The 21,946-nt window shown below is 32.4% G+C and overlaps 1 protein-coding gene across 1 annotated transcript in view; it reads right to left on the reverse strand.

Moving 5' to 3' along the window:
* Nucleotides 1-11,806: 11,806 nt before the first annotated feature.
* Nucleotides 11,807-21,946, reverse strand: part of LOC111086347 — a 35,637-nt gene continuing 25,497 nt past the window's right edge. The window contains exons 2-5 of the mRNA XM_022388824.1: nt 19,103-19,180; nt 16,922-17,130; nt 15,350-15,576; nt 11,807-12,448 (exon numbers count right to left, since the gene is read on the reverse strand). Of these exons, the coding sequence (XP_022244532.1) occupies nt 12,295-12,448; nt 15,350-15,576; nt 16,922-17,130; nt 19,103-19,180 (668 nt within the window). The 3' untranslated portion in view covers nt 11,807-12,294. The remainder of the gene's footprint in view (nt 12,449-15,349; nt 15,577-16,921; nt 17,131-19,102; nt 19,181-21,946) is intronic.

Consider the following 21,946-nt stretch of genomic DNA (forward strand, 5'->3'; position numbering starts at 1 on the left):
TCTGAGACTATCAACATCTCAAAACAGACACTTGCACTGTAGATGTATCAACGTATTCACGACAGTTTCAGAATAGATTTGAAATTGTGCTTTATATTACGTTGATTGTGTGAATATTTTAATCAAGGTTTTACACAAGTTCCTTGAATTTTAGATTTACAAACTGGCTGGAAATCTAATTAGATTAGTTCGATTTAACTGAATTACGTAGTGTAATAGGTCCCATTTCTACATAATCTAAAGCCTACTTTAGGCTAAATATTTATTTATTTTTTATGCATTAGAAATCCAAATTTAGACTGCTTTTTTATAAAGCCTAGAAATAGGAAATACTGTCATAAGCAGCATAAAGGTTTAAAAAGGAGTTAAGGAGCGACTCCTGTGTTATATATTTTAGTTGGAAAGTTCTTGATCAGTTTCTACGATTTGCGTGCGATGAGAACCTTCAGTTTGTTACTGTAAGGTCAAATGTGCTGAAAACGAAAACGATATCCGTCCCTATTCCAAACAGCATGTCCCAACACACGGTCGATGTGTAATAACCTGTTTTTAACTTTGTTCACACAAGTGTAATATTTAACGAAAAGTTATTTTTTCCGTACAATACTCAATATTTAAAACTACAAACTGTAATGAATTTTCCTAAACTTTCATCCAAATTGTGGCACTGAGATCTTGTAGCACGGAGACAATACTTCCACGCTCTAGGAGCACTTTTTATGGTAACCAGCAAAGTGCAATAAAACAAAGATTCTTGTGATCACACTGGAAACGAGAAAAAGTCCTCGTGAAAACAAACATCTCAGGTTCTTGTGATCCCACTGGAAACGAGAATAAGCGCTCGTGAAAATAAACGTCTCAGGTTCTTGTGATCCCACTGGAAACGAGAATAAGCGCTCGTGAAAATAAACGTCTAAGATTCTTGTGATCAGACTGGGAACGAGAATAAGTCCTTGTGAAAACAAACGTCTCAGGTTTTGTGATCACACTGGGAACGAGAATAAGTCCTCGTGAAAACAAACATCTCACGTTCTTGTGATCATACTGGGAACGAGAATAAGTCCTTGTGAAAACAAACGTCTCAGGTTCTTGTGACCACACTGGGAACGAGAACAACGTTCGTGAAAACAAACATCTCAGTATACTGCAGAAATGCTTGAAGTGTTTGAACAATTAAAACTGTTCGTGTTTTGTCTCTAGGTATTTTTAACAGTAGTAGATCAGCAGTAGGGATTAGTATATCAATCAAACTGGTTGCGGTCGTCTTATGTTACGATAGCTCTTGATTCTCCTGCAATAATGTTTTCAGGCACAGTTTATGCTGGTTCCATTTGCTCAGTATTTTTGCTAATTTAGCTTGTGATATGCCAGAGCAATCATACGCACGATATTTTCTAAAAACAAAATAAAGAAAAATGAGTGGAACAGAAGACCCATGATTGAGTGGAACAGAAGGCCCATGACTGAGTGGAACAGAAGGCCCATGATTGGGTGGAACAGAAGACCCATGATTGAGTGGAACATAAGGCCCATGATTGAGTGGAACAGAAGACCCATGATTGAGTGGAACAGAAGGCTCATGATTGAGTGGAACAGAAGACCCATGATTGAGTGGAACAGAAGACCCATGATTGAGTGAACAGAAGGCCCATGATATTTTGAAAAACTTTCTCTCTAAAATGAAAATTTGTTTTGGATATTCGAGCAGAGCTACGCAAGAGTTATATGTGCTATTCGTATTTAATTTTTAATTGGTAGACTAAAGAGAAAGCAACTAGTCAGCACCCCCCCCCCCACCACAAAATATTAGGCTAATATAATCAAATAGTGAGATTTGATTGTCATTCTTATAACTCATTCATGGCTCTAAGGTGCGGATAGCGTTTTTTTACAACAACAGGACACGAATCATGAACCTTTGGAATCTCAGACCGGCACGATAACCAATATGCCATAAGACAATACATAATTCGAAAAAATAAACATACTTTTGATGTTCTATTTTTAGAGACATAGAGTTCATTGAACACGGAGTTATACGAACTTCCTTCTGGGTAGGTGAAGTTTTAATGTTTATTGAAGAAGTCTCCCACAGAAATGGTTAGCCAACACCTTTTGTACCTTTGGAAGCCTTATAGCAACATATGTTTGAGACTCAACCACTCATAACCTGCAGAATAACATGACATATGATTTGATTTGTAATAAAATATATAACCTCATACACAGTCTCCTTTTTTAGTTGTGAGATTTCAGACTATGTAATTTGGTTTACTACTCAAAGAGTTCTGAATTTTATTACTGAGGTTTAAGAGCACGTGTTTTGGTCAGCGATAAAATATATAGCCAATATTATGCCAGATTCGTAATTTGAAACCAGTATTTATATTTCCATGCCTATAGAACAATCAATTGGCGTTGGTAAAAAATGCACTCGGGATAAAGTTATCATATTCGAATATGTATATAGTGTTTAATTATCTCAGTTTTAGTCAGGTTTTTTTTTCTTGATAGATCTCTCTACATTTCAAAAGAAGTGTTTTCCGTCGTATTGTACACATTACTTGAGATGTGACCTGTTTTTTTTTAATAAATAAAGTATTATTTTGTTTCACCAGTAACGTATTAGGCCCATGAAACTCATACGATTGCTTGAAACTCCGAGATAGCAAGGGATCCCTGCTGTCGTGGCTCAGTTATGTTGCATAAAATTAAACTTTATAATAATACAAGATGAATTATCCGAAGATAATCGAATGTAAACAATGCATTTATCATGTTTTATGACTGTCCAAAAGCATATATATATATTTATTTGATAAGAATCTATCATATTTTCAACATTTAATAATTCATGTCTTGTCGTTCACGTCTTCCTTTCTCTTTCACTGCATTTCATCTGTACAACTAACGTCAGTTCTAACCTCATAACATTCTAACTGTCTCTGTTGTTCTGTATTTTGTGTAATTACTGTAGTAAAATATAATACATTCAATTGAAAGCAATAATGTCGCAGTGTAATATTACTGAAAAGAACAGTGGATATGATTCCCGGAATCGAGCTTCGCATGGAGCCACTAGGAGACCAACTTTGTTACTGCATCTCACTGCCGGTTTGTGTCCAGTTTCTTCTTTCAATTGGAAATAATATGTAACTCGGTAGTACATATTTTGCTGAGCCTCTAGGTACCACGGGAACTACTCTTATTCGTAGGAATCCAATGAGTGTGAGTATACCACAAGGGAAGAACTATAACAGTTACAATGAAGCAAGAAAACTGGCAGAGGAGGAAATTTCAGGTAAAAAAATATTACAACCAAAATACAGCAGTATTATATTCTTAAATAGTTTATTAGTTTGTTTCAGGTATTAAAAATTTATGATTAAAAACCTATACATTAGCTTATACATATCTATATGTACAGTACCAGTCATGAGTACAATATATCAATCTACTTTTAGAGAATGGTTAATATTAAAATCTACAAACAAATGGATAGTTTATTACGTCCTCCGCTAGCTTTAACTACACATTTGTCCCCTGGAAGGTCAGCAGTAAGTTTACAAAGTTGTAACGCTAAAATGTGGGCTTCGATTCTCCGCGCTAAAATAAACAAACTACATGTATATGATTAGATTGATTGGTTATAGCTGTTACCAATTTCTGAAATTATCATACGACACTTCCTTTGGTTTCTCTTGAAATAAAATCTTCCAAATTTATCACCTTACATTAGTTGGCTTCTTTATTTATTTATTTATTTTTCAAAATAACTTTTCAACTAACGATAAGAATTTTGAACTGTATTGGAATCAGGACCTTGGATAATCTATTTTATAAGTTTTATACCACTATCTCTTTCACTTCTCCAAATACACCTTATTAATTGGGACTATAATTGTGATAAGTTTAAATCCAGGGCTAATTAACCGCTATTTACTTGGTAGGAGAAATGAAGTCAAATGTTCCTTCTTCTTCATAAAATCAATTTCATCAATATTTTCCACTCCTGAAGAAGAAGCAAACATTCTTTACATCATCATTGACCCATACATCATATATTCACTATTTTATTTGGACGCACTTTCTTGAATTTTAAATGGTTACATATCCTCATATAAACACTCTAGACTTTCCAACAAGTTCAGTCTTTCTGTTGTCAGTCCATAACAATTGTTCTCATTTCTTTTATGAATGTTTGTGATCCATTCCAAAATTTAAGTGCTTGATCTGTTAACTCGTAAAGCATTAGAATTTTCATTTGCAAATTTTCCATGTATATTTCACTTTCTAAAAATTGTTTTTAACAGTTTTACAGCTGATTCTATCTTCATGCATATCATTTATTTTTGTGTTTGTTTCATTTATTCCGCACTTTAGGGCCGTGGGTGCGTTATAAGAGTTACTTCAAATCCCACTATTCGATCAGAAAAGAGTAGTCAAATAGTTGGCGGTAGGCACTATTGACTAGCTGCTTTCCCTCATAAAACCATTTGTTGTATGTGGAAATAATGGAGTATATATATATTTTTTTTCACGTACAGTCGCATTCTCCGTCCATGGGTTAGGCCTAGTCCCCTTCATAACAATGGCTGACAAGCATTTTGGCTTCCAGGTAAAACAGCTAAATGTTATTAGGTATAAGAAGACTATGAAGAAAATGCATTTCGTCTCTTTGTATTAGATATATTTTTTTAAGATATAAACATACATAGTTGCAGGGGTTTATAAGATAAAGTGGTTATTTAATAAATTTGATACATACACAATATTGACATTATAGTCAATAGAAAAACAACAACAACTTGAGAACAAAATATTAAATGTATTTGTCAAATAGTGAAATGTTTTGTATGAATATATAGGATGTTTAGGGTGCTAGTCCTGATAAAGTATTTCTTTCTTCTCTATGTATAGAGCTTAGTCTGATGAAAAACTTTGTTAAGTCTTTAAATAAAGACGGAGCCGAATTCAACTATGTAAATGCTAAATTTCCACAAATCACATTGAAAGAAGGGGTATTTAGTGGGCTATAAAATCGTGAAGTTTTTAAGGATTTCAATTTTGATAAAAAAATGACTGTTGTTGAGTTAGCTGCTTGGCAATCCTCTGAAGGGGTTGCGAAAGGATTCCTGGAATTGCCAAGGTTGAGAATTATGAAATGTTGGTCACAAAGTTACTTGTACATTACCTGGGATCTAGAATGTCACTGAAAATGTGTTTTTTGCATTAACTCCTAGACTTATTTCTTGCCAACTTGGGAGTTGTTAGTGATGAACATGGTGAACGCTTATGAAAGAGTGTTATTAGAGCAGATGAAATTCTGGGATGGTGGAAAACTATCGTTGGTTTCTGTAACGAGAAAATCAAAATCTGCCCATTTTTTCACAAGAATAATTAATATTTGCTAATTATAGTGGTTTTGTAAGGATTGCTTGTCACCAAATTGCTTTCTTTGTACTTTGCATTTAATATAATCAATGAATTATTTGACAAAAGACTACTTTGTTTTAATATAATCATGATCGCCCATCCAAATGACTTCCAACGTAGACAAAACTAAATGTTTGGTCTGTGGGAATCAAGACGTGATAGAAAACTTTAAAATAGATATTTAGATTCAGATTGGTAGGGGCAGTAATTCCCACAATATCTATTGTACAAGACATAATAAGAATAAATATTTGTTAACCAGTGTAATTATAGACGACTATGTGCAGCCAGTTTTGTATGTAACTTTCAGTGAAAATTCTAAACAAATACAGTTTTTTTTTTTTGCTGTTAAATGTAACATAATATAATATACTGAAATTGAGTCTGCTTGTGATGTGCGTAAATATTTAAATAATGAAATATATATACAGTAAAATGATATGGATAATTTACCTGAACAACAGTCGATGTGCGAGAACTAAAACTCAGACTCATTATGATGTCCAAGTTCTTTGAAAATACAGGATTATGATAAGCACATTTGATAAATTTTGTGTTCACTCACTATTTGTTATTATTAGAAAAAATGCACTCTCAAAGTGCTTGTAACATTTTCTGAAATAATGTTTGATTATTAGTTATACGAAAACAAAGTTTTGAATGGTTCCTAGTTAATTATGGTTTCTTTATTTGTTTTGGATATTAGCGCAAAGCTACATAAGGGCTGTCTGCAGTAGACGTCTGTAATTTGATACTGACATAATAAAGGGATGACAGACAGTCGAAGTACTTATCGCCAACACTTGCGCTATTCTAATCGAATAGTGTGATTTGACGGTCACTCTTATAACACATTTACAACCACAAAGTGCGGAGCGCGATTCTGCGACAACGTAACACGTACCATGCACTCTCAGATTCACAGATAATCATTTAGGACTTATGTTATATTTTGAGCAGATGATTTGTTGTGATGTTAAAACTTTTTAACACATAATACCTTGAGAAAATTCTTTAATTATCTTTGAAACATAATCATTAATTTGTTTGAAAGATTGATTTACCATATGTCTGAAAGTTGTTCTGATTTTTAAGCACTTCTGAATGCTTAGCTGCTTTTTTGCAAATGTAAAATAAACTGATCGTTTTCGAAAGGACAAAAAATTAAAAATACAAAAACTGTTTCAAAATGTCAAAGACGTAACATTGGTAAGAGTTTTTCGATCAAATTAAGTAAACACATTGTTTGGTTAAATATTATCCAAATTCTTCTTTAATGTTTCTTAAGCATGTTTGTATCTCTAAATGTCAACCATATTATTACTGCATTGTTGCTGAAAAGGTTTACCTACAAAAGTTTAAACAGAAACACGATATTGTTGGTATATAATATAATATTTGACCTAAAGTTCACGAGTTTTATGCTATAAAAACATTCGATTTGTTCTTATGACGGTTTCAAATAAAAGTGTCAGAAAGCTTATTTGAAAAAAGCAGAATATTTACAAAAACTAAATATTATTAAATCTGATACATCACGATATTTGTTTGCCTAAAACAACATATAGAAAAGAAAATTTAGCAATATTTCTTGCTTTAAGCGATCAATATACATATGAAGACTAAAATCAACATAGCTTCTTGCTTCAACTGATTCAATTTCCAAAATAAGTACACGTATAGGTTATAAAAAATTGAAGATTTCTTATTCCATATGATCCAAGATACAAAGTAGAATCACATATGTGAAGTGGCATACCAAAAGAAATTAAATATGCATTTTAAAGTTGTCAAAATCTTCTATAAACTATGTCAAATAAACAAGAATACATAAAAAGGAAAGCTGTAAAATAGATTAGGGTTAGAATAAATTCTATCACAGTTTTTATTGTCATATCGTCTTACCAGCTTTAACTTAGTGAGGATCAACAGTTAATCACGGTGTCAAACTGGTTTGAATTTTTAAGAATGCGTTTTTGATAGTTTTCTTATCTAGAAAGCAACCTTTGCATTAACGACGAGTTAACACAAATTTCTCTGGTTGTCTTGAACAGAGAAATGATCGCTACTGTTTAAAGCATTCTTCTTGTCTGTAGGTTTAGGAAAGGATGCTCAATTGGAGCATTTTCACTGTCTTTATGCTTTGAAAAAAAAAAGCTCAACTTGGGTATTATCATAATTTGTAGGTTTAGGAAAAGATGTTCAATTGGAGCATTCCCATTGGCTGTAGGTTTAGGAAAATATGTTCAACTTGGGTATTATCATAATTTGTAGGTTTAGGAAAAGATGTTCAATTGGAGCATTCCCATTGTCTGTAGGTTTAGGAAAATATGTTCAACTGGAGCATTCTCCTTGTCTGTAGGTTTAGGAAAGGATGCTCAAATGTTACTCCTTTAAAAACTTTATAAATATTTAAAATAACAGTAACTCTAATAGTGTTTTATCTAATAGATATGAAAAGTAATGAGGGTTGCCACCAATACTTTGTCTTGACTACTAAATAATTAGTATTTCAAACGATATGTTTAATCAATGCACCTCTCAAAAATATCCTTGTTCATAATTTTATTAATACTCCCTTGATAAAGAAAATTTTATATTTTTTCTACATTAGAGATGATACCTTAAATATTTAAATAACTTACATTGATGAAATAATGTTAAAGTGATGTATCATATTTTTTTGTATTATGTAAGACATAAAAAATCGTCATGGAACACTGAGTATCCTGTGACAATTTCGAATCTCTTAAGCTCACCGCTGAGATATCTGGCTTAAAAATATCTTTGTCTATAATGATAGATGCGTTTCTAGGTATAATAAATTAGAACTTGTGCTGTATTTTTCTTCTGAAGACCAACAGTATGTCCCCTCACGGTGGCTCGGTGTTAAGTCTAAGGGTTTCGATATCCTTGGTGGGAAGAGCGCAGATATCCCATTGTGTAACATTGTGCTTAATAAAATATTAACCAACAATACAGATAAACTGTTTTTGTGAAAATTTGAATTCTTGCATGTAAAACATGATTTTTTGATCTGCTAAATCTGTATGAAGGTTTTGGTAATGTCCAAGTTTAAGCTAGAAATTAATATTTGTTAAAGACGTTTGCAAACTTACATATTCGTTTTAAAAAAGATAAATAAAATGGTTCTTTTTCTACATCACATAATTATTATTATTATATACTGCTTGTATTCCATAATTTATTATTCAGGTTCATTCTGCATAGGCGATTAATAGTTATTGTCTGTAGTTGCACAAAAAGATTATCTTTTCAAAACTTTATCTGTGAAAATCTGTATTTGACTTTTATTACGTTTTTATCACACAAAAAAGCGTTTATGAAGAAATTACTTTATGAGAGTAATAATTTACCAATTTATATATTTGTTTGAAATTAATATTATCTCTTACTAGCTCTATACTTTATCAATGGTCGGCTGTATAAATGATATCCGTATAAAACTTTTTAAGTTCATTTTGATTTTATATTCCTAAGCAAAGACTCAACAAAGATAAAATCATATTAACAAGTTTGTAATTTTAGAATAATTATAAACAATACAGAGTAATTCTCAGAATTGAAGCTACATTTACATTGAAAAGAAACGAATTTAATAATTTTTTATCAGATTATTACTTTTATTTCTGAGCCGAGTGTAGGCTAGTGGTTAACGTCATAAACTAGCGAGATTTTACCGAGATTAAACGTAAATATAAGCCACCTTCAATGTTTATTGTTTATGAAAGTCTCTAAGCCTTTTATCCCGAGTAACCAATTCGTGTCAGGTATGCCACAGAAACTAGACTATCTATGAAGATAGAGAATAATTATGTTAACGTAACATATCATAATGCGCTCGAACATTCACGATTGTTTGAATAGACTGTTTCTACAAAGCAGCTGAGTATCTGATATGAGATCGAGACATATCAAAATAATAAGGTGTTCTTGATATTGGTTTCTCAAATTTTATTTCGTATATTATGCTTAAAATATTTTCATTTAATAATTTTAGGCCTTTTATTTTACTCGGATATTCGCGCCAAGGCTACTCGAGAGCTTTCTGTGCTAGCTGACGCTAATTTTGAACTAATAGGCAGCTCGTCAAAAGGACATACCGTCAACTGACCAAATAGTGGGTTTTTACAGTCATCCTTACAACGCATCGTTAGCCCTAAAGTATGGAAGGCATTTGTTTTTTGTTTTTTACTTTTTTGCATTAACAGGACGCAACTGTTGGACTCGCAGATCTTCAGACAGGCTCGTTAATCAACGGGCAATATTCAGAGTTATAGCATGTTGAGTCATCCGTTAAAGAAGGTTTACTGTGAAGGACGCAACTGTTGGACTCGCAGATCTTCAGACAGGCTCGTTAATCAACGGGCAATATTCAGAGTTATAGCATGTTGAGTCATCCGTTAAAGAAGGCTTACTGTGGAAAGAGCTGAAACCTAACGGTAGAGTTATAAAATGTTGAACCACCCATTAAAGTAGTTCTGGTGTTTTTTCTTCCAGTGGGGACAGTATTGCCAAATCATTGAGTAGTTAGTTAAGTGTTAAGTGAAGCTTAACTTGTGTTAATCCTTAATCTCTCTTTTCCTTTATGAGTGTAGCTAATTAAATATAATATTTATGTTGTAAGTTTTTTATACGAGAAACATTCAATACGAGAAAAATGTTTGAAATTTGTGTCTTTTTTTTTTCATGGTATTTACTTGAGGCGAGTCGTTCTTGTCTAAGGACCGCCGATGTATTGTTCTGCGTTGATGAGCCAATTTTGTTATATAAATAAGTTCTTATAAATGACTAAGGATTTAAAACAAAGTTAGAAGGGTGATATATTTTTTTGAAAAATTACTGCAAAAATTAACAATTATGAAAAAAGGCAAAGGACTCTCACTCAACAAAGATTAGTTTCAAATGTTTAGTTGTGGTATAGCTCAAACGCCGGTGATGACAGTGGTAGTTTGAACTAAAGGCTAGAGTAACTCAAAATAATGACAAGAACATTGGTGTTCGCAATATTAGTCCAAATTATAAGGCAGTAGTTTAAAACAGTCGTTCGACAATATTCTAAAGCAATGGTCATGGTGGCATTGCAAACAATGGTTATAACTATAATACAAAACAATGGTCACAATAGTAATCCAAAAGTGATTACGACATTAAAGCAGAACAGTGGTTTCGGCAGTATTTTAAAAAGAAAACTCATAACAATATTATGAACATCAGTGGATATGACATTAATCTAAAACAGCAGATGTGACAGTAATTCAAAGCAGTGACTGACAGATAAGAAAAATGGTCACAACAGTTGTTCAGAAAAATGGCAGTGATTATGACAATAAGTCTAAAAATTGATCAGAACATTAGTCCAGAACAAAGATTATGACAGTAATTCAAAACAGTGGCCATGACAGTACTCCAGAACAATGGTGGGATAGTAATTCTAAATAGTGACTAGGAAAGTAACGTAGAACAGTAGAAAGAACAATATTCCAGAACAAATATTATGACAGTAATTAAAAACAGTGGTCATGACAGTACTCCAGAACAGTAGTCCAGATCAGTGGTATGACAGTAATTATAAAACATTGGTTAGAAAAGTAACGTAGAATAGTGTTCTGAACAATATTCCAGAAAAATCGTTATGAAAGCAATTCAAATCAGTGGGGAAAACAATTTGTTGAAAATACACGTTTTATTAGGACAGTTGTTCTAAGTATTTGCCAGAATAATTCTCCAAGACAGAGGTCTTGAGAGTCATTTAATTACATGAGATCATTAATAGATACATATTGTACCAGAAGTTTTTGTAGTGATAAAAGTACAGAAATTAACACATTTATTGCTTCTTGTCAAAGTATTCAGTAAATTACTCTTATCCTAGTATGATTTGAATCTCTGATTCTCTAGTTTAGGGATACACGGATTTCACTTATTAAGGTCCCAGATGTGTCATATAAGGTCAGTTTCAAAATAAAAGTTTTGTATTATGGGATTTGAATACAAGATGCTTAAGGACACTGTAATGTAATGTGATTGAATTACAACTTTGATGAAATTCTAAGATGAAACTTTGGACTTTTTAATAGCCGTTCTTTTTTCACCCTTGAAAGTTGATTTTCTTTCTGGTTTGTAGGAATAAACGTTTCTGTAAATTTACTTTTAAAGGTATTAATAATATAGAATCTTTACTTACGTAATTTTTATTGGCTGATATAACTGTCTGAGTTAATTACCGTTAAAAAGAAATACATATAATTGTATACATAAGTACCATACACAAAGACAGACATTTTTTTCAGGATTTATTTTTATTATTTTTTTTGTGGGTGGGGGTCGAAGATTTACATTACAGACATAAAAATAGAACTTAGAACATAAAAATTTCCAGAACTCTTGCTCAGTGTATATATTTATTTTATTAATATCATACAAATAGTTTTTATTTTTCAATGCTTATTACTTATTAGGTTCAAACATTGTTGTGTAATGCCATTTCTAGACATTATATGACACTAATAATTAAACAATTTAAAAAGAATACCGACAGCTGGAAGTAAGAAATAGTTGTAAATAAGTTCAAATTTTATTGTAAATTATCATACTATTGTGAAAAATATTTCTTAGATGTTCATAATTTCAAAATTTAAAGACGACCAGATCTAGATAACGTTTGGATAATAATTTCTTGACTGTCATATGTTTCTCATAACATCCACTGGTGCTTATCAATGGAAACAGAAGGACAGACAGCAGGGTGCTGAGCAGACAGTACAGAGGTGCGGTAGCCACAATACTCACGCTTATACCAAGATTATAAGAGCTGATTGCCCATTTGAAAGAAGTTCAAATATCAGGAAAATACTTAGGGGTTATCTTGCACGCACAATGATGGGGTACAGCCACTGGTCCCCACTGTGGTTCTTTACTCGAAAAATCATCTAGGCGCCGGTAATACATATACACCCATCCAAGTCTTTCTATACATTCACTTTCATACCTAAAACAACAACACAAAATACTGTGAGTTAGAACAAATATAACACTAATGTGTGTGTTGTGGCTTATTAAAAATATGACCTACCAAACGATCGTCTCAGAGTTAAACTCAGCCATTTCAGTCGAAACTCTTAATCCCTTAAGACTGCTGCACTTCAGTGTAAAAATAACTCAAAATTATTCATTTTCATTATTTTTTCGGTTCTTGTAGCTCGTAAAGTGTAATAGTAATTTCTTTCAAAAATTGAAATAGTCATTGGTCATATTCGCTCTTGATGACTTTTGTTGTTTTCAACACGAAATACTGATTTTATGTGTGATGTTCCAAACCGCTTCCAACACATTTGGCTATTGCTTTACGTAACACTTATTTATAAAATCTCAGCTTGTAAATTAATTTTTTCCTGAAAATTGTGAATCATTATCGTACGTTTTTGATAAGGTAAAGTTAACTTAAAATAAGTAAAACATAACAAAACAGCTGGCTCGTTCATATTCATTAGAACAGGTTAAGTAATCCTATGGCAAATATATATATTTGAGTGAAATAGGCATAGAATAGAGCGAATATTTTAGGAAATACTAAACACGTCATTGTATTATTTACTGAGTTTTGATTTTCAAAAAAAACTAAATCTATAAATACAATATTTAACATTTTCTTATACAGTATCCTGAGTAAGAATAATTGATCAACTTGTAATTATTTGATACCCTCAACTATCCGAAGATCAAAGCTGTAGTTGGCAAGAGCAAATTTAAAGGTTTAAGTGACGAAATCAAGAGACTAAGCGAATTGGATTATAAAACACAAGACAAAAACTTTATATTTCAAAACGTTAAAGGTAAAGTGTACATATATAACACTAAAACGACAGAATAAAGTAAAACAACTACTTCAAAATTAAGGGTATATTGAACATCTTGAGACGTACATACTAGTCATGATTATATAGACAAGAGCACCACATAAAGATGTGTTAATTGGTATGAAACAAAAACTGAAATATTTTAAAAGAATGACAAGATCTTTCTTAACAAATGAAACACTGTGAAGTTCACCAGTCAAGAAATATAATTATGAAGTTTCACGATTCCCAAAAAATGATACGAAATCAACCACCCACCTTTCTGGAGAGTTTACACAAACTGTTTTACACTACCAATCCATGGAATGGTTAAGGTTTCAAATATTGTTACGCCATACAATCTGATAGAAAGTATACAGCTTACAAGTTACACCATAAAATATTGTTACGCCATACAATCTGATAGAAAGTATACAGCTTACAAGTTACACCATAAAATATTGTTACGCCATACAATCTGATAGAAAGTATACAGCTTACAAGTTACACCATACAATCTGATAGAAAGTATACAGCTTACAAGTTACACTATACAATCTGATAGAAAGTATACAGCTTACAAGTTACACCATACAATCTGATAGAAAGTATACAGCTTACAAGTTACACCATAATATATTGTTACGCCATACAATCTGATAGAAAGTATACAGCTTACAAGTTACACCATAATATATTGTTACGCCATACAATCTGATAGAAAGTATACAGCTTACAAGTTACACCATAAAATACTGTCGTTTAAACGAATATCAAAATTAGTGGCAAACCTGCTGTATAAACACAATTGCATTATAAATATAAGAAATGCTGCTACTCAGAAAAATATAAAATCTGATTCTTTATGCATAATGCTAAATAATTTCGCAGATATACTATTGTATACAAAATCATTGAACTATCATCCCTAGAAAAAAATAAGTTTGTTTTCACAGCTTGCAGGTGAGTCTCATAGGGCATTGCTTCATATAAAGGTCAACAGACAACCAGATGAAGTTTAAGGTGTCAAGAAAAAATGAGCTAACTGACCTTCAAAGAATTATGTTTACTAGACGAAGCATTGGTGGTATAAGTTTCTGAGGCTTTGCCATCCTACTCACTCAATCAAATTTAGGTAACGCGCTGAAGAAATGAGAATCTAGTAACAGCGCTATTGTAGAATATCTACTAAAATTAATCATTACTTGGTTAATGGGAAGCTGGAAATGTGATGTGAAATAAAACCGGACATCTCAATCACCTAAGATTTTAAAGACAGTTCAAAACTGCAGGTCATTTCGCCAACTGTATGCTTGGGGCTGCAACTATTAGACTATGAATAAACTGTAACTCAAGTCTATCGTTACCTCCTTAAATAGAAGGTAGTGAGTCTCTTGAGCTTATTAAATTGGAAGATAAAGATTGAAGAGTAGTGAAAAACTATCATGTGGAACGAACAATCTTAATATCTATCGTTTACTTCAGGAGAACGGGTCTTGAAATTGTATCGATCTGGTGAAAGGTTTAATGTAGACTGTTGATGATAGTTAAGAAATCCACGAATACTTTGTCGCATTATGACAGTATAAAAATGTAATTATTGGAAAATTATAATGCACCATGCCGTATCTCAACTATGTCCAGCAGTGGCGTAAGACAGAAAACGATCAGGATTTCTTGGCAGACCACTCTTTAACATTTTGTAACTCCATCTGACGGAAATAAAAGCTAGACCCCAAATACCATTGTTACTTTATAAGAGAAGTATCAATCTATTCCATCAAATGTATAATAGTGTTTGGTGACCAGTGCTAGCGTGATTAATACCAGAGGTGGGACCTGCTGGTGAAATACCATACCATATTACTCAATACTGACCCAATACTTTTGGTATTTTAAATGACACGTGCACACATTCATACCTACATATCCATAATATATTAAAACACATTTTACAATGGGATATGTTAAGTTTAGTTAAATGCATAGCTCTTACGTATAAAAACAACATTGCTTATTTACATTAAAGCATACTGTGAAAAGACTCCACTTACAATGTGGATATTCCACTGCATGGTCTATATGCCGTTACACACTTGAAAGAGAAAACAAACTGCCTGAGATCATCTTGTTGAATCACCTCTACAGGCTTATTGTAGACGTCAGTGGTGAGGTTAATCTGTATCCAGGTGGTCTCAGTGCTACAGATTTCTTCTGATGGGTAGATAGAACCTCTTTTGGATTTTTGGTTTGTTGGTAATTTTGTTTCCAATCCTTTAAACTGTTGGAATAGAGTAATTAAAATATGTTTGATTCAGAACTTATTCTACCTTTTGAACACAAATATATTCTGTTTCCTATTAACTAACAATACTAATACCGCATTACGACTCAAAAAAATATATAATGACAAACCGCCTTATGGGGACCCTCTTCATATTTCTAAACACTCCATGTATTCACATACGCAACATAAGCTGGTCATAAGAAATGTAAGGTGAGTTTTTGAACTAAGTATAAGCAAAGGAATGTAGTCATTTAATGATTAGTATGCATTATAAGGGTTAAGAGCAAGAATCTATGCAATTAACATTAGGAGCACTATTTTTAAAGGAAAAAATTATTGATATATCAAAATCATATGTCATCACTATCTCTCAGTGGCAAGTGAAAAAGAAATACATATGCTACTGGGAAAAATTGTGGGCGATAACCACTGATGGCCGACCCATGCAAGTGTGGCCCATTTGACCAATTCCTTTGCATCAGTATTCTACTAATTTTCACTCGTTTCATATGAAGGACATTACATATAGCAACCGAGAACTAGTCTTAAACACTTATTTGACACGTAAATACGAAAATACATTTCCACGTTTGATTTAAACAGAAAATGTGCCATAGAATGGCTGGAAGCAGGTAAATTTTCTTTGTTAAGTTGTTTTTACCCTGTTTCTTCCTATTCATGATGAGGTATGAATATGGAAAAGAAACAATGTGAAACACTTTAGCATGAGAGTGGAACCTGATGGAGATGATATAAGGTTACAGTTAATGTCTCTTGATAGGTGCCGAGTCTTTTACTACTTAGACGAGTAAATACATCTTAAGTGTTCTTGAATGTTGTTGCTGTTTATGCTAATTCACGAATACTGCATTTCTGCCTTCATAAAGAAGGGCCTTTTAAAGCGATAATGCAACAATTTTTCGTGTTAATACTGTCCAAGATTTTTTCGTGTTAATACTGTCCAATATGTGTTTAAGCAGCATAGCATTGACTTCATTCATCCTTTCCGACCAATATAATCACTAACTCTAAATAGTATTAAGATCTTTGGGATGATCTTGAACGTTGTTTTCGCCACAGTACTCCTTTGTTGATATTTCTGAACATGATAAGTGAATGTTAGCTTCCGGCATCTTGAATATTGGTGTGTCATGCCGAGTCCAAGCTATTATCACAGCAAAAGATGATCGAACGCGGATTAAGGCCGGGTTCCTAATAACTTGGCCAGTCAGTATATGGGATGGCATTGGCCTAGTTAAGTTAATAATGGAGAAAGTTATATGTATTAAAACAGTTAAATGTAATGACTTAGTTAACCATATAAGGTGATTTTTCTAACCTCATCTGCAATGTTTCCATGATAATTGGTGTTTGGAACAAAGGTTGGTTTTTCCTTTCCCACCCACAGACGACGCTGATGAAGAGCTGGGTGCTCAGCAACGTAGTCGTAAAATTCATTCATATGCTTCGTCAATCGTGCCATTTGGAGAGAAGACATTGGACTACTTGCGTGTTGTTGAAGGTCTTGCAGAAGGTTTTCCATGTAAGCTGTAAAAGATCGAAATATTTACGCAGCTTTCATATGAACTCAAAACAGTATGCAAGTTTCATATGATTTTTTCTTGATAACCCGACTTTGTGTAATGAAGGAAGAACATAGAAAATGGTGCGTCTTGATAACGCGACTCTGTGTAATGAAGGAAGAACATAGAAAATGGTGCGTCTTGATAACCCGATTTTGTGTAATAAAGGAAGAACATAGAAAATGATGCGTCTTGATTACCCGACTTTGTGTAACGAAGGAAGAACATAGAAAATGGTGCGTCTTTATAATCAGCTTTGTGTAAAGATGGAAAACATAGAAAATAGTTCGTTGTGATAACACGACTTTATGTAAAGATGGGAGAACAAAAAAAAAAATGGTGCGTCTTACAAAATCTAAGATACCAAACTTAAGATGCTCAGTTTTCTAGGTTTGGAAAATTCTTACATTGTGTTTGTTTTTGGTTTGAATTTTTATTGGCTCTTGTAGAATATTTATCGATGATGTTAACTCAAAATTTTCTAATGTTGAAACACGACTTTCTCTGCAATAGTGCAAATCGATCCAAAGTTTCAAAACTGCAAAGTTAAAAGTTTATTTGTATTCGCTACAGAAATTTCCACTCATCTCGTGCACCAGGAATCTCATGTTTAGTAAAGCTAGAGTTTTTGATTCTGCAGGAAACAATGAACGTATACGAGTGTACGAATGTAATAGAACACCCTATGCAGTAAACAATGTATGTACACGAGTGTACGAATGCAATAGAACACCCTATGCAGTAAACAATGAACGTACAAGAGTGTATAAATGTAGCAGAACACCCTATGCAGTAAACAATGTACGTACACGAGTGTATGAATGTAGCAGAACACCCAATGTAGTAAACAATGTACGTACACGAGTGTATGAATGTAGCAGAACACCCAATGTAGTAAACAATGTACGTACACGAGTGTATGGATATAATAGAACACTCGATGTAGTAAACAATGTACGTACACGAGTGTATGGATATAATAGAACACTCGATGTAGTAAACAATGTACGTACACGAGTGTATGGATATAATAGAACACTCGATGTAGTAAACAATGTACGTACACAATAGAACACCCTATAGTAGTAATTTAAAACGTTGGAAGAAAACATCATAATAGGCAATTTATTGATTTTCTCTCTTTTATCCATGGCTTTTAATGTGCTACACATTTAATTAAATTAAAGTTTGAAGAAAAAATACCATATAATTACAAACGATTAAGTACAGCGGATGTTTTAAATGTTGTTCAAGACCTTTAATGAAAATACAACTGGATATACATAATTGTCTTCAGTTTCTGTACCAACCATTACTGACCAAGATTTGGGATTTCTATATTTTAAGATTTTCGTACAGGTACATATAATTATATAAGGAACGAAGCTGTATAAAATACAATATGGCGTTGTCAACGCCTCAGACATAATCCAGCCAGTTTGCAGTTAGAATTATATTAAAAGAATTAAAAGAAAACAGCGTTGGTATTTAAAAAAACTGTGAAAAACATTTTCTATTTCTTGTCTAAGTTCATTGTTTTCGTTATTCTATCCTCCATGTGGCATGCTCTTATTATAAACTCTGAGAAATACTTTTCGTATCTTAATAATGCTTTTAGTAGCTCCTTTGAACATAAACTACAATACTCTTTTATCTCTGCATAACCTTAGTTCCTTATCCTCATTAGCATCTATATATATATATAGCAAGTCCTGCTAATTCATACTGGCAGGAAACGAGTTTACTATATGTAAACAACTACATAGATCTCGGTTTATTTAAAAGATAAGCATTGATAAAATTCAGAATAAGTTGCTGTTCCATTTGGCAGCCAATACTGATTTCAAAAGATTCACTGTACAATAAATTAATACATTACTGTCAAAATATGATGTTTTTCTTTTTGGCAGTAATAATTTGACAAAAATAAAGCTTACTCTGAATAATCAATCTTAACACTTTATTTCCAGGGTAGTGGTCCAGTAACTGAACATCATCCATTTCCTGAGTAGCCACTGTAACAAAATAACTTATTAATTACAGAGAAGAAACAAATTATTATATAGTTAAACAAAATAAAGTGGTATGTAGTTAGATAACAAATCACTAATATTGTAGAAAAAACTAAGACAAAATATACCTATAACACAGTGCAGCTATTACAATATGAAATATTAGTTTCTCTGTACGTTAAAATTACGAATTTAATGTACTCAGAAATCATTGTAATTATAATACACCAAAATGATTAATTTAGGACTTTACTGTGTTATTTATTAGTTTGAATCTAATAATTGTGAGTAGTATTGTGACTTTTAATTTTTCATCATGCACAATATTAGAAAATACAAGTTCACATTATCCTAATTTCCGAGAAATAAAAACAAAACAACTTATTGCACACATTATAAGTTTGTTTTAGAACAGAAATACACAAGGGGTGTCTGCGATTAGCCGGACCTAATTATGAATTAAAAAACAATATTTTGTTTGTTTGTTGTAAAGCATGAAGCTGGACGATAGGCAATCTGTGTTCTGCCCACCGCAGGTATCAAAACCTAATTTTTAGCGTTATAAGTCAACTGAATTATCGCTGAACCACCAGGAGCAGAGGGAAATAAACAAGAGAAAAAGCAGTTAGTCAGCAGCGCACACCGCCAACTCTTGGGCTTCTCTTGTCTAACTGAATAGCAATATTTCACAGTCGCTCTTTTAGCACACTCACGATCTCAAAGCTGAAGTGCATGTTTTGAGACAACGAGCGTGCTAACCAGTATGTAACGACTGACCATACATTATAAACATTTTATCAAATTTACATTCAATTCTTAACTTCCAATACATCCTTACTATCGCCACTCGAGCGACTAATTATATAGCAAACCTCAATGATGTTCTTATAACTCAAGTTGTTGAATCCACTTGATTGAGTTGTGGCCTCGGAATGTGATAAATAGACTCTGGCTTTAACTAATATCCTAAGATGAACTGAATGGGTGACTTGCAGTGTCATTCAAGAAAATAACAACATATATTGGCTTTATGGGAAACCTGGTTTGTCAACACAAATGACAGTTTAAACAAACAGCCTTTTTTTGAGCAACCGAAATATAAAATTCCTTAACGTTAAATATTTGTAGTATTTTTTTTATGCTGGCAAAATGTTTTGGACATGAAAACACAAATGTACAATCTTTCTATACTAGTTACACACACATATACATAATATTGTCGTAGATCAATTTGCACGTCTTCATATAAGTCTAGTTTGTTTCCACCAAGAGATGGTTATTGATCCTCTTAAACAAACATGGGAATAATGGGATCATCAATTAACTTTTAACTCGTTACTCAAGCCTAATTATTCAAAACGCCCGTGCTTACAATGATTATTATTTAAAAAAAAAAAACTGTTGTCACATATCGGTTCTGAGCATTGGTGAAACTACGTTTAATTATAATGACTTTATTATTTTGTAAAGGTTTTGATCGTATTTGATTAATTAATTAACTGAATAGCTACTAATTGATTTCGTTAACTTATGTATTTATGTATATAATATATATATGAGAACAAAATATCACGATAAACATTAGCCATGCTTACATAAGGTATCTGTTGAGCAAGAGTTTGGTAGGGATGAGTCGTGAACGTTCATTATAGGGGAAAATCTTTATCAAAATAATATGCTTGTTGTTGAACATATTTGTTGTAGGTTGTAAGTCCGCAGATATACCGCTATTTTTTCAGTTAAAACATTTTATTTGACGATTATCATGCAGCTGAATTGAACATATACTTCTGTTTTTACATCAAGAGACCACTGAGGTGGTTTTCTTTCTTTGTTCGTATTAGTATTATTCATCGGTAAATAAGCTAATTTATTCAATTTATTTCAGCTTTTGTATTTTTGTTTGAGATATTAACTTGTTGTAGATGATTTATAACATAAGTTATAATCCCTGTTATTCTGTGAGGTAATAACCAAAAACTGCTTTTTAAGAATAAGCTAATATTATAAAAGTATATTCAACAAAAATCTGCATGTTGTCTAAAGCCTAACAGCTCTAAGATCTCATTATCAGCCTTCATCAGACTGGAACAAAATTTTGACAACACAACATCTGCTTTAATCCTATTGAAACAATGTTTTGCAGCTAAACATTAGTTTAGGAAAAGGTCTGGTATTTTGAAAACTTTCTTCAGCAAGTTGTGACAACACTTGGAATTCTAACATATATCTTCAACAGACTGGGACAACAGTTTCAAATTCCAGTACATGTCTTCATGAAATATTTGGCCGGATCTCATTTAGTGTCATCTTACCACTATGTGAAAAACAATGCACACCAAAATAAGCTTAGTTTGAGTCTATACAGAGTCTTAGGGTGTAGAATATTTTAGATTGCAAAGTATGGCATATAGTAAGAATACATGTCTTATGTTTTCAAAATAAGACAGATAATAATTTGAAGGACATTGATCTTTATTAGCTCAGTAGGGGTTTCCAGTTAAGATGTTAGATATACACAACTGTTTAAGTTAATGCTACCATGTATACTACCATGATAACCAACAGTGTAATGAACATTTGTATATACATATATATATTTGACTTGTTTTAATATATTATTTTAAAACAAGTGGACTGTGTGCTGGTTGTTTATTGTTGAAACGTATCGCTAACAAGTCACAGACAATTACTGTAAAGAATTCGGCCCATATATAAAAGCTGACATAAGAGAAGCGTACAATATTATTTCAACTATATAAAAAGCGT

This window comes from Limulus polyphemus, unplaced genomic scaffold (assembly GCF_000517525.1).
Source record: "Limulus polyphemus unplaced genomic scaffold, Limulus_polyphemus-2.1.2 Scaffold1028, whole genome shotgun sequence".
NCBI lineage: Eukaryota > Metazoa > Arthropoda > Merostomata > Xiphosura > Limulidae > Limulus > Limulus polyphemus.